Source organism: Panthera pardus, unplaced genomic scaffold (genome assembly GCF_024362965.1).
Source record: "Panthera pardus isolate Hobbes unplaced genomic scaffold, ASM2436296v1 HiC_scaffold_2, whole genome shotgun sequence".
Taxonomy (NCBI): Eukaryota; Metazoa; Chordata; class Mammalia; order Carnivora; family Felidae; genus Panthera; species Panthera pardus.
The window spans coordinates 45,966,283-45,978,493 of record NW_026526765.1 but is presented as its reverse complement, the minus strand read 5'-3'; the positions used below and the strand labels follow the sequence as shown (position 1 = coordinate 45,978,493).

Below are 12,211 nucleotides of genomic sequence, written 5' to 3'. Positions count from 1 at the left end.
AGCACATGAAGAGACGTTCTAAATCATTAGCCTTTAGAGGCATGCAGCTTAAAGCCACAGTGAGATTATTATTACACACCTATCAGAATGGCTCAAAGATAAACTGCCAAATGCTGGTGAGAATGCTAAGAAACTTGGATCACTCACACATCACTGGTGGTAATGTAAAATGGTACAGCTACTCTGGGAAAGAGTGGCAGTTCTTATAAAACTGAACAAGTACTTAACGTGTGATCCAGCAGTTGTTCCCTTGGTCATTTATTTCAGAGAAATGAAAGCTTACGTTCCCGCAAAAAGCTGAACGTTGATGTTCGTAGCCGTTTTATTTGTAATAGACCCAAACTGGGAATAGCCCAGGTATCCTTTGATGGGTAAATGGTTAAGCAAACTGAAATACATCTATACCGAGGAATACTACTCAGCAAAAAAGGGAAGAAACTATTGACACAGTAACTTGATGGATTTTGGGGGACTTAGGCTGAGTGAAAACAATCTCCAAAGGTTACATACGGAATGAATCCGTTTATATAACATCTTGTGTAGAGAGGGAGAACAGATCAGTGGTTGCTATGGGTTGGTGAGGGTGGGGTGGGATGTGTCTAAAAATGATAACCTATGGGGTGCCTGCGTGGCTCAGTCGGTTAAATGTCTGACTCTTGATTTCAGCTCAGATCATGACCTCGCAGTTCGAGGTTTCGAGCTCTGCGTTGGGCTCTGTGCTGACGGTGTAGAACCTGCTTGGGATTGTGTCTCTCCCCCTTGCTCTCTGCCCCTCCTCTACTTGCTTGCTCTCTCTCTCTCTAAGTATATAAACAGTAAAAAATGGATAACTTGGGATCCTTGTGATTGAACTGTTCTGTATCCTGACTGTGGTGATGGTCACACAAATCTGTACATATGATAAAATTTCATAGAACTGAATACACATACATGAGTGTCTATAAAACTGATGAAATTTGAATATGGTCAGTGGGTTGTATCACTTTCCTGGTTGTCATATTACACTGTGGTTACACAAGTTGTTGCCATTGGAAAAACCTGGGTGGAGGATATTCAGATCTGTCTGTATTTTTTATACCTGCATGTGACTATGATAATCTCAAGATAAAAAGCTTAAATAACTTACACCTAAAAACCCTATAGAATTAATTTTTCCTTTGGCTTTTATTTTACCAGGCAATGATCTAGTCATGTCGGATAAAAATGATATTGAAACTCCAGTGGTAACTGAAGCAACCTCCATCCTTGAAGATGAGAAGTATGAGCCAGCCAAGAGTTCTGAGTCTGCTGACCAAAGTGTCAAGCCAGAGGATAAATCGGAACCCGTAGTTTTCACTCGGAAAAGACCACAATCCAAACCTTCCATCGATCTTGAGACTCCAGAAGTTCTCCCTGTTGAGGCATCACAGGCTGCAGGCAAAGTAAAGTGTTTATTAAAACATTGGAATTAAAAGTTTGGGTTAATGGGGCACCTGGGTGGCTCAGTCAGTTAAGCATCTGACTTCAGCTCAGGTCATGATCTCACAGTTCGTGGGTTCGAGCCCCGCGTCAGGCTTGTGCTGACAACTCAGAGCCTGGAGCCTGCTTCTGATTCTGTGTCTCCCTCTCTCTCTGCCCCTCCCCTGCTCGTGCTCTGCCTCTCTCTATCTCAAAAATAAACATTAAAAAAAATAAGAGTTTGGGCTGAAAGGGATGTGGAATCAAAACCAATTTAAGATTACCTATTTCTTTTCTTTGAAAGCCATAAAACACAATTTTCTCAGTTTTATAAATACCTTTAGGAGTAGTTGCCTTTGCTACATGGTGCTTAAATGCAGGTAACATACATCTGTCAGCCAAGCAATACATTTTTTTTTTTTTTTTTTGAGAGAGAGGGAGAGCGCACATGTGTGCAGCGGGGAGGGGTAGAGGGACAGGGAGAGAGAATCTTGAACAGGGTGCATGCCCAGTGTGGAGTCCAACGTGGGGCTCCATTTCAGGACCATGAGATCATGACCTGAGCCGAAATCAAGAAGTTGGGCACTCAGTTGACTAAGCCTTCCTCAGTTTGCCACCAAGCAATATGATTGTTTAGCTAACTGTTATGTATTTGTTCATCTGTATGTTGGGCTAATAATTAGATACCTTGCCTATATACTCTCTTATTCTCTACTTTTCCATTTTCTTTTGCCTTTTGTTTTTCTGCCTACTGGGGAGAATAGGAGACTGTTTCCAAAGATGTACCTCAGACTGGATGGGGATATTGGGGCAGCTGGGGCAAATCCTTACTCTCTTCAGCCTCAGCTACAGTAGCTACAGTAGGTAAGGTCATCCATCATTTTATTAATTTTTGCGTGTGTTTTGCTATAGATCTGTGTTAAAAATGACTTTATTGATAATTCCTCTTCCATCTCTACTTAAGGGCTTTATAGTTTAAAAATTGGTCAGGAAGGATAGGCTGGTTTATAGTACACCCAGAGTTTGCAGCAGCCTTTTCTCATTAGCATTCTTTACTTAGAGTTTCTCATTGACCAAGAATTGTTAATATGAAACTATCTGTGGTGGTACTGAATCAAGTTTGTCATTTTGTTTTGTTTGTTTGTTTGGTAACATTACACTCCCAAACATTAGTTACATGTGGTCAAAATAGCGTGTCTATGGCTATGGTGATTTTAACCATCTGCAGGTTTGTTTCTTCAGTTTTGGTGACTAATAGTAAGTAGTATTCAGGCATAAAAATGTTACCATTTTTCTCATTAGGCCAAGGTATTTCAAATGTCATTGAGAAGGCAGAGACTTCTCTTGGAATTCCTAGTCCCAGTGAAATTTCAACGGAAGTCCAGTGTGCAACAGGTCAGTATGTGGAAACATTAAGACCTAGAACCATGGGTCAAAATAGAACAGTTGAGCTTGTTCTTCGGTATATATTTATTGAGTGTCTGATATTCAGGACATCATGGGACTGGTGAGAAAGGGGATTGGACTTTGACTAACAGGTCTGTGTTCTTTAACCACTTTGCTGACATGGGATGATATTTTATATGTCAAAAGATGGTTACAAACATTAAATAAGGCCATGAGTGTAGAATATAAAAGTTGCCTAGTGCTGTGTTTGGCACAATCGAGTATGACCCCAAGAAGAGTTAGCTGAGTTGGACCCTGTTGTGGCACAAAAAATATTTTAATGTGTTTCGTTTGGGGATTTATTTGTTTGTGTTTGAATATTTATGAGGGTGAAATTTAATTTTGGACACCTGTTTTGATCATTGTACTCTCACTTAAGCCACAAAGGGAAGAGTTTTGAACCAGGGATCAAGATGGCCTAGGACAAGTAAACAGAAAACTTTTCAGGCCCTAATACTGCTTTCTCCATCTCTCAGGGGCTTTATTGTCTCCCACTCTTCTCTTTGATCATCTCATTTTTTCTCCCAAATATGCATACTTTTCTAGGACAAAATTTAAAATATGCCATATTTTAGAAAGTTAGATTTATGGATTTTATGATTTATTTGTATGACTAATTAAATGTAAATTAGATGCGGATGTATAATTTACATCTTTATAAGAGTAAAGTTTACTCTTTTTAAGTATACAGTTAATGTGTTTTGATGAACATACAGTCCTGTTTACACAATATACTTGCAGTCCACTGTGATATACAGTATAGAATATTTCCTTAATCTGTATAGATAATCAAAATATAAGAATATTTTCATCACCCCCCAAAAGACTCCTCATGGCCCTTTGTGGTACTCCCATCACTTACTCTTGTTTTTGGTAACTACTAATCTGTTTTCTGCCTAAAGTTTGACCTTGTCCAGAAGATCATACACATGGAGTCATACAGTATATAGTGTGTTATGACATATATCAGTAGTTTGTTCAAAAGACTAGATTTTATTTTTTAAATGAAATGAAGATGAAAAGCCATGTTAGCTTTCATTTAAAAATGAGTAGTTTAAAATAATAAAACAAAAAGGGCTAAGGCTATCCTGTGTGTAGGAAGCAGGATCTAATTTTTAAAGTCTCATACATGCTGATAAAGAAAAACTATAGACCATCCCTTCTTGTTTACATATCCCCTTCCTCTTGTAGGACAGACAAATGCCAAAGATAATGCAAACTCCTCCCCATTGACTGGGCCATTTGGTGTATTCTCAACCATCTCTACTGCTGTTCAGACCACAGTGAGTAAAATGCCTGGTGGACTCCACCTCTCTGAATATAGTGGGTTTCTGTCTCTTTCTCCCTCTTTTTCTTGAAAAGCCATGAGGACTGATTACTCTTAAATGAGTCCAAATTGCTGAAGATCAATTACTTTGATCTTAGAGGTAGAGTGGAGCTACTTGGAAACTTTCTTTAAAGAAGTAAAGGACAGAGCAGATGATGAAGAATAATAGAGAGACAATGTACATAATATCTTATGGACTATGAATTCTGAGATTGGTGGCCTAGAAACTCTGCTTTACAAAAATATTCTTCCCGTAATTGAGTAACTATAGACGATTAGAAACATTTTTTAAAGGATTTTATCGGAAACTTAATGTCTTTCTTACATGAGAATAGATAACTAGTATTTAATTTTAACTTCTTATTGAAGTAAAACATGTAGAAAAGTGGAATCCTAAGTGCTCAGTTGAATTTTCACAGCATGAACGCAGACTAAGGAACAACATGATGGTACATTGTATGTTCCCCTTGTGCCCTCTCCTCGCCATCTCTGATTTTTCCTTTTGCCCATGGTGACCACAATCCTGACTTCTACCATCACAGATTAATTTTGCCTGCTTTTAAACTTTACATAAATGGAATCATACGGTATAGACTCTGTTGTACTTGGTTTCTTTCACTCAACATTATGTTTGTGTGATTTCTTCATCGTGTAGTTTGTATGGTGTATTCCGTTTTCTTTGCTGTATTCCATTATGTGACTGTACAGCATTTATTTATTCCATGGTTTGTGAGTATTGTGGTTGTTTCCAGTTTTTAGCTTTTACAAATAGTACTGCCATGGACATTTTGTACGTCTTTTGATGAACCTCTGTACACATTTCTGTTGAGTACTGACAAAGAGCTGGCCACAGTGTTTGTATCTGTTTACATTCCCACATGCAGTAGATGATTGTTTTCGTTGCTCCATATTCTTGACAGTGCTTGGTATTGTTAGCCACTATTTTATATAATCAAACCATGCAGATGTCTTTTTTCAGTATTCTTGCAATGAAGTTGCATGTGTTTCCTAGGGAAAGAGCGTAATCAGTGGGGGTTTGGATGCCTTAGAATTCATTGGGAAAAAGACAATGGATGTAATAGCAGAAGGGGATCCTGGATTTAAAAGAACGAAGGGTCTGATGAACCGGAATTCTACATTGTCTCAGGTACCATTTGTCTTTACCTGTGTATTTAATGTGTCTGTTTTGATCTGTATTTTTTGCATGTAGTAGACCTTGTTAGTATTTCTTTCCTTTTGAAAACTTTTCAATGATATGTTCATTAAGGCTTTTTTTTGGGTGAGGGGATGAGAGCTCTAATGGTTATAAAAATGCCCAGTTCTTTTTTCCCTACTCTTTATTTTCTGCAGAAGCCTCTTATCACTGCAGTAGAAGATGACAAGCCCTTTCAGAGCTGTTGAGTAGATTAATATTTAAAGCACTTTCAAAGAAGCACCTGGTTCCTTGGGTGTTATTTACCCTGTCCAGATTCGAATTGTGTGTGATCATTTTTTTTTTTTTCCCAGCAGCTCCTTAGCCGATCAGATTTGAATTGCAGTGCCAGGAAGGAAAGGGCAGTGTTCTGTATGGTTCCCGTCTCAGCTCTGCTTCCCCCAGCTCTTGGAGCTCACCCTTGAGCTCTCATTACTTGCTGCAGTGTAATCCTCCATCTATTTGCCAGGTTTTACGAGAGGCAAAGGAGAAAGAAGAGCTATGGACCTCCAATGAGGTTGCCTTGGAAACAGACAAGAAAACTCATTATGGGCTACTCTTTGATGAATTTCAAGGCCTTTCGCATCTGGAAGCTCTGGAGATGCTTTCCCGAGAAAGTGAGATGAAGGTAATTCCAAACCCCAAATTTCAAATGGTTGGTCTCCAAGCAAAGGAGTGCTGCATAGTTGCGTCTCTTTTTGCACAGTTGGAAGATGAAATGTATTTCACATGGAGGCTTGAGACTCTTTGAAAATACTATACCAACACAGACAAACAAACAATGTTTGAACTAACCGCTACAAATAGAATGAGTCAAGTGTTACTTTTCAAAATTTAAACAAAAGGAAGACAGATGAACAAAGAAGTTTTAATAGCACATCTGTTACTTTTCCTTTGCCTTGGTCTTTTTCTTTTTTTTGGTAGTCTCTCTGGCTTAAGCTGCCAATTGGATATGGTTACCTGTTAGTTTTTAATTGATTCAAGACTGTTTCATTTCCCCCTAATTTATCAGCCATTGTTAAACACTAATAATTTCCAGATGTTTCTGGCTTATATTATTTTGGAAGTATAAATTCTCCCTACCTTTATGTAATGACTAGCCTCTTGTATTATTCTTAAGGAATAGTTTGTATCAGCTGGTGAGCTCATAATTTTTATTTTAATTTGGCCTCTTCTCCACTTGAAAATGTTTTTATTTTTCTTTTGTAGTCTCACAACTTTTTATTTTATATCCATTCAGGTGAAATCTATTCTTAATTCTCTAAGTGGAGAAGAATTAGAGACTCTAAAACATGAGTTGGAACAACTCAAGGAAGCATTTTCCCTAGCAGAGTTCTGTGAGGAAGAGGAAGAAGAGAAAAAAGGTAATATGAAAATCCAGCATTTGAGTGGAAAGCATGTAGCATGTTTATATTCAGTGTATTGCCCTTGAAATATATTATTTTCTCTCTAGTTATACTAGCCTGACTTTACTTTTTTGCTGCCTTGCCCCTGACCAGACATTGATATGAGCAGTCGGCCCTATGTGCATATTTTTGTCCCACTCCCCCTCTGCTCTGCCCTTGACCCCCAAGATCTTTGTGGCTTCTCCAGGTCTAATCTTGTAGCTCACATCTCGGCCTGCTTTTTTGTTTAGAGAGTTTCCCTTGTTAGATTCGTGCCTCAGTCTGGCTGGTCATCCCTATGAGTTTTATATCCCTAGACACTGCTTCTGTGCCTCTCTGACTCCTGTGATCCCTGTCCTCATCTTGAATTCAGGCATGTAGGTTGGGAGTTATCCAAAATGCAGGTGATAATTTGTCTTTTTATTTTCAAAAGTTTTTTTGTGTGTGTGCCATATTTTTAATATCTGCATATTCTCCAAAGTTTAAGTGTAGTAGCTACTCATTTTTGCAAAATTATCAGGAAACAAGTTTGTTTACGTAAAGCATAATCTCTAGTCAACAGAATCTTAACCTTTGAGAGTTTTATTTTAAAGATTAGATGGAAATGTTTCTAATATGTCTTACATGCTACTTTTTTCGTAGAATCTAATGAGTGTAGGTTTTTGCCTCCCCGCCCCCCTTTTTCCTTTTAATGAAGCAATCAGTTAACAAATATTAAAAGTGAATAGAAAAATTCCCTCAGGGTCCATCAAGACACATGGGCCAATCACCCATGTGGTAGATTGAATCAGTGGTTTGGAGAGTGTGGTCTGTAGAATCTTGGGTCTCTAAGATCTGTTCAGGGAATCCATGAGTCAAAACTCTGCATGATAAATTTGACAATAAATTTCATATTAAAAAAAATAAAATGATTAAAAAAAACTCTGCATACTAATACCAAGATGTTATTTTCTTTTCTGTTTAAAAAATGTATCATTTTGACATTTGCACTGATGGTGCAAAAGCAGTGGTGGGTAAAATTACTGGCTTCTTAACATAAATCAAGACAGTGGCACCAAACTGTACTAATACTGTATTTTCACCACCATGCATTCACTGCCAGTTTCATTTAGTCTTGTTCTCATGTAGCAATTATTAATCTTACTAAGTCTTGACCCTTGGATATATTACTTTTCGTATTTTGTGTGATACATCCTGAAGTCTGAAGGAAAAGCACTGGTATTGTTTAAGTTGTAAGCTGAAGTAGCTGGTTTTTTCATGGAACACCTTTTTTTGTTTTAAATATTGCAGTAAAAAAAAAAAAAAAAAAGATTGCAGTCACAGACTATTCAGAGTAGGATGTACTTAAAACAACATATCACCACAGATTAAATGTAAAAGCAGACAAAAGAATCCAGTTGTCTTCAAGCTAGGCATCAAGGAGATTTGTAGAGATACAAAACAGTGGCATTCATCTCACTAAAAGTTTTCTTTTTTGGAAAATACACTTTTTCTTAAAAATTATGTCAACAAGTAGTGGGTTTATTGTTGTTACTTTTAAACAATTGATAAGTATTTCAAACATTTTAATTTTAATTTTTAATATGATAGATGTTGAGATCTATAACTTACATTATAAAAGACTCTTTGGAGTTGTCAAAAAGTTCTGAGTGTAAAGGGATCCTGAGACCAAAATGTTTTTGAGAACTGCTATATTAAATTATCTAAACTGCTTTGCTTTTGGAAATGTCTCTGTTACTTTTTAGAATTGTGTGCGTCTTTATTTTCTTCTGAATGTCCATCTTTTAATTCTCTTCATTATCAGTGAGCTTGTATTTCTAATATCCTTTGAATCTCATTTTCAGTTTTTTTTTTTAACATTTGGTTTTGAGAGAGAGAGAGAGCACACGTGCACATGCATGCACATGCAAGCTGGGGAGGGGCAGAGAGAGGGAGACAGAGGATCCGAAGCAGGCTCCACGCTGTGAGCACAGGGCCCAATGCAGGGCTCGAACTCACAAACCGTGAGATCGTGACCTGAGCTGAAATCAAGGGTTGGCTGCTTAACTGACTGAGCCACCCAGGCACCCCTGAATCTCATTTTCTATGTCTAATCTGGTGGAAAACCAGTTAACTAGCCATATTCAAGCTGTGTACTGAAAGCAGGGCACTTTGAGTGAGAGTCTTAGGGTCTTTCTTTTGAGAGAAGGAAGTAAAGTGGAATGCATGGATTTTATACTAAGAGAGCCTTTTTCTTTTTTGTTCCCATTTGTGTTCTGCACTGCATTCTAAGAAGTCAATTTGGCTGGTTATATAACCTCTTACTATACACTCTATGTAAAGATACTGGTCCTGATATGAAATGGCTCTTGAATATAAGTTTTTAAATCTTACCTGCAGTATTGAGAATTCAGTATAGAATGGTGGGTTTATAAAGGATGGGTTTTGGAGTTAGATCTGGGTTCAAATTCAAGATCTGCTGTTTCCTAAGCCGTGTGACCTTGGAGAATTACTTAACACTGAACTTCTGTTTTATCAGCTATAAGAGGATGCTAATTCCTCTCAGCTTGTTATAAGGCCTAATGAAATATTTAATATATGACACATAGTAAGCACTCAATAAATGGTGGCTGCTATTTTCATGATTAGGATGGCATAAGTAAATAGATGAAGGTCTATACTTAGCAGGAAACCCCTAAATTAAACTTGATTTACTTAAGTTGCTCTGTTGTTCTCAACTAAGCTCTAGAGTGACAATCCCCAGTTATTTATAAGCTTAATTTATTTTTACATAGTACCATTAACAGTATTTGTTCAATTTAGTCAACATCTGGCTTTGCATAGTAATCAGAAAACCTGATCTTTAAATACCATTCTGAGGACTCTAATGGAGTTTCTGAACAGATGGATTTGTATCTATGACTTTTTTCTCCCCTACCTGTTTGCCGGAGATCAGGACTCTGAAAAGAAAGCAGTGTAGTGCTATTCCCAACAGCTTTCCCCAGTGATTTTGGATGAAAATGCAACACTGTCCTTGGTATTTAATTACAGCTCAATGAAGATGTTAAAAACAACAACAACAACAACAAAACCAAAATGGTGGTAGCGGAGGGGAGAGAAAAACACAGAATCTGGTTCTGGTGACATTGGTCATCTTCATTTTCTGTCAGCATCCTTAGCTCTTGCCCCTCTGTCTTATGCATCTGATCCCTTTGCCTCAGCAGGAGAAGACCCCAGCCTCTCCAGGGTCCCTCCAGAGCACTAGCCCTGCCTCTTTCCCATCCTCGCACTTTTATTCTAATGCAGCAACTACTTTTTATACTCAGGTCTGTAGGGAGTACATGACAGTATCTTCAAATGTTTGTTTATTTTTGAGAGAGAGAGAGAGAGAGAGAGAGAGAGAGAGGGAGAGAGAGAGAATGAATGTGAATGGGGGAGGGACAGAGAAAGAGGGAGACACAGAATCTGAAACAGGCTCCAGGCCCTGAACTGTCAGCAATGAGCCCGTTGTGAGACTCGAACCCACAAACAGAGATCATGACCTGATCTGACACTTAACAAACTGAAGCACCCAGGCGCCCCTCCAAACATTTTTTATGTATTTATTTTTTATCAGTAATCTCTACACCCATTGTGGGGCTCGAACTCATGACCCTGAGATCAAGTCACATGCTCTACCCACTGAGGCAGCCAGGTGCCACCTCCAAATGTTTTTTGATCAACACTTAGTAAGCAGTAAGTTTTTTTGAGCACTTAGAACTAATGTATGTATATTTGATGATTATAAATTACACACATGTAATACTATAATAACATATTTACATTTTAAAGTATACCCTAAAATAGAATTTTTTTAAAAAAAATGAGACAAATACCTATAAATAAAAGTTCTGTTTTCCCCCTGTACTCCAATTGGATTATTTCTTGAACCCCTTGAGGTACATGCATCCTAGCATGGATTCAGAGTCCTCTCTTGCTCCCAAATAATTTAGGAGCATTGCTAGGAAAACAAAATGCCTGTCAGACTTTAGGTTTTTAGATAGTAGGGTTTGATTAGGAGTTGTGTAGAGGACTTACATAGGTTACAGCTGTAATATTTAGCGAGATCAACTTTCCCCAAACTATAGTGTACCTGGGATCACCAGACCATTTGCATTTTCTGCCTTGAACACCAAGAAGACAAAAGGATAGCAGATGGAGATAAAAGAACCAAGATGGAATTTTTTTTCTAAGGGTTTTGGGGAGAAAACAGGTATGAAGAAATAATGATTTGCCCTAGTAAACCATGAACTGGTGACTAAGAAACACTTCTGTAGATTGTAAGTGCTAAAAGATTTCTATAAATAAGAGTTCTCCCTACATTGTGTTAGTTACAAGAAGCTTTGGTCTGAGAAAATGAAGTAGGATTTAGATGAGTAGAGCAGAAAATAGCATTTCCTGCCATTTGGATGTGTTGTTTTTCTGTTTTTTTTTTTTGTTTTGTTTTGTTTTTTGTTTTTTTTTATATATCTTACGTATTTGCTTGTATGTTTCTCAAATATAAGTATTACGTGTTCCCCATCATATCTTACCAGGCTTATTTAACCAATAGCTTTCTTACCATCCTTCCAATATTCTGGAATCCCTTTCCTCTTCCCTTTCTTCTTATCCATCATTATTTCCTACCTGGACCCTGGATTATTACCTCAGCCTTTCTGCCTTCCTTCTTATTCCCACCTCCACCCGGGAGCCAAAGTGGATCTTTCTAAAATTTAAATGGGACATAATCTGTGTCTGTTTAAAATCATTCAATGTCTCCTCACTCCCTCAGTAAAAAGTTTGATTTCTTCTCCATAGGTTTTAAGGCCCTCTTTTGCCTAGATCCTACTTAACTTTCTAGCTTCACTCTTATCTCTCTTCTCTCTCTGAAATTAAGACTCTCCCAGATATATTAAACGTGCGGTCATGATCTTTGTATTTGTGTTTGCTACCTGAAACTCTTCTTTTTCTCCTGGCTAAGTTGTACCCATTTTTTTATGTCCCGACTTGAAGTCCACTTTCTTTGAAGCACATGCATGGTACCTGCTTAGTACTCTGCTTTCACCTGTTCTCATTCATACTTCTGGAATAGAACAGAGAGCACTGGATTTGAACTGGGGTGGGAAGGCCAAGGTTTGACTCTTAGTATTTGCTATTAGGAGAAATAACCCCTCCAAGTCTTAGTTTCTTTATCTCTAAAATGGGATGTGACCCTCTTTACAAGCCCATTGGGAGAATTTGTTGGTGCATGTAGAAGGATTCTGTAAGCACCAGAGCACCGTGCTCATGTAAGTTGCTGTTGCTATTCCTGGTGCTGCTGCGGCTCCTCCCTTGCCTCTCCTCTGCCTCCCCCTTTCCGCCCATCTCTGTCAGTCTTTCTGCAGGGTTTTACATGGCTCTGTGTTTTTCTTTGTTTGTTTATTTGTT

General features: G+C 38.0%; 1 protein-coding gene across 3 annotated transcripts in view; it reads left to right on the top strand.

The window, feature by feature from the left end:
• The window catches only part of FAM114A2 (family with sequence similarity 114 member A2), a 32,477-nt gene that overhangs the window by 3,075 nt on the left and 17,191 nt on the right, over positions 1-12,211 (top strand). For all 3 annotated transcript variants that reach the window (XM_019464487.2, XM_019464488.2, XM_019464489.2), the window contains exons 2-8: positions 1,177-1,421; positions 2,202-2,301; positions 2,740-2,832; positions 4,075-4,166; positions 5,223-5,357; positions 5,872-6,030; positions 6,643-6,766. In XM_019464487.2, coding sequence (XP_019320032.2) covers positions 1,191-1,421; positions 2,202-2,301; positions 2,740-2,832; positions 4,075-4,166; positions 5,223-5,357; positions 5,872-6,030; positions 6,643-6,766 — 934 coding nt within the window. In that variant the 5' untranslated portion in view covers positions 1,177-1,190. The remainder of the gene's footprint in view (positions 1-1,176; positions 1,422-2,201; positions 2,302-2,739; positions 2,833-4,074; positions 4,167-5,222; positions 5,358-5,871; positions 6,031-6,642; positions 6,767-12,211) is intronic.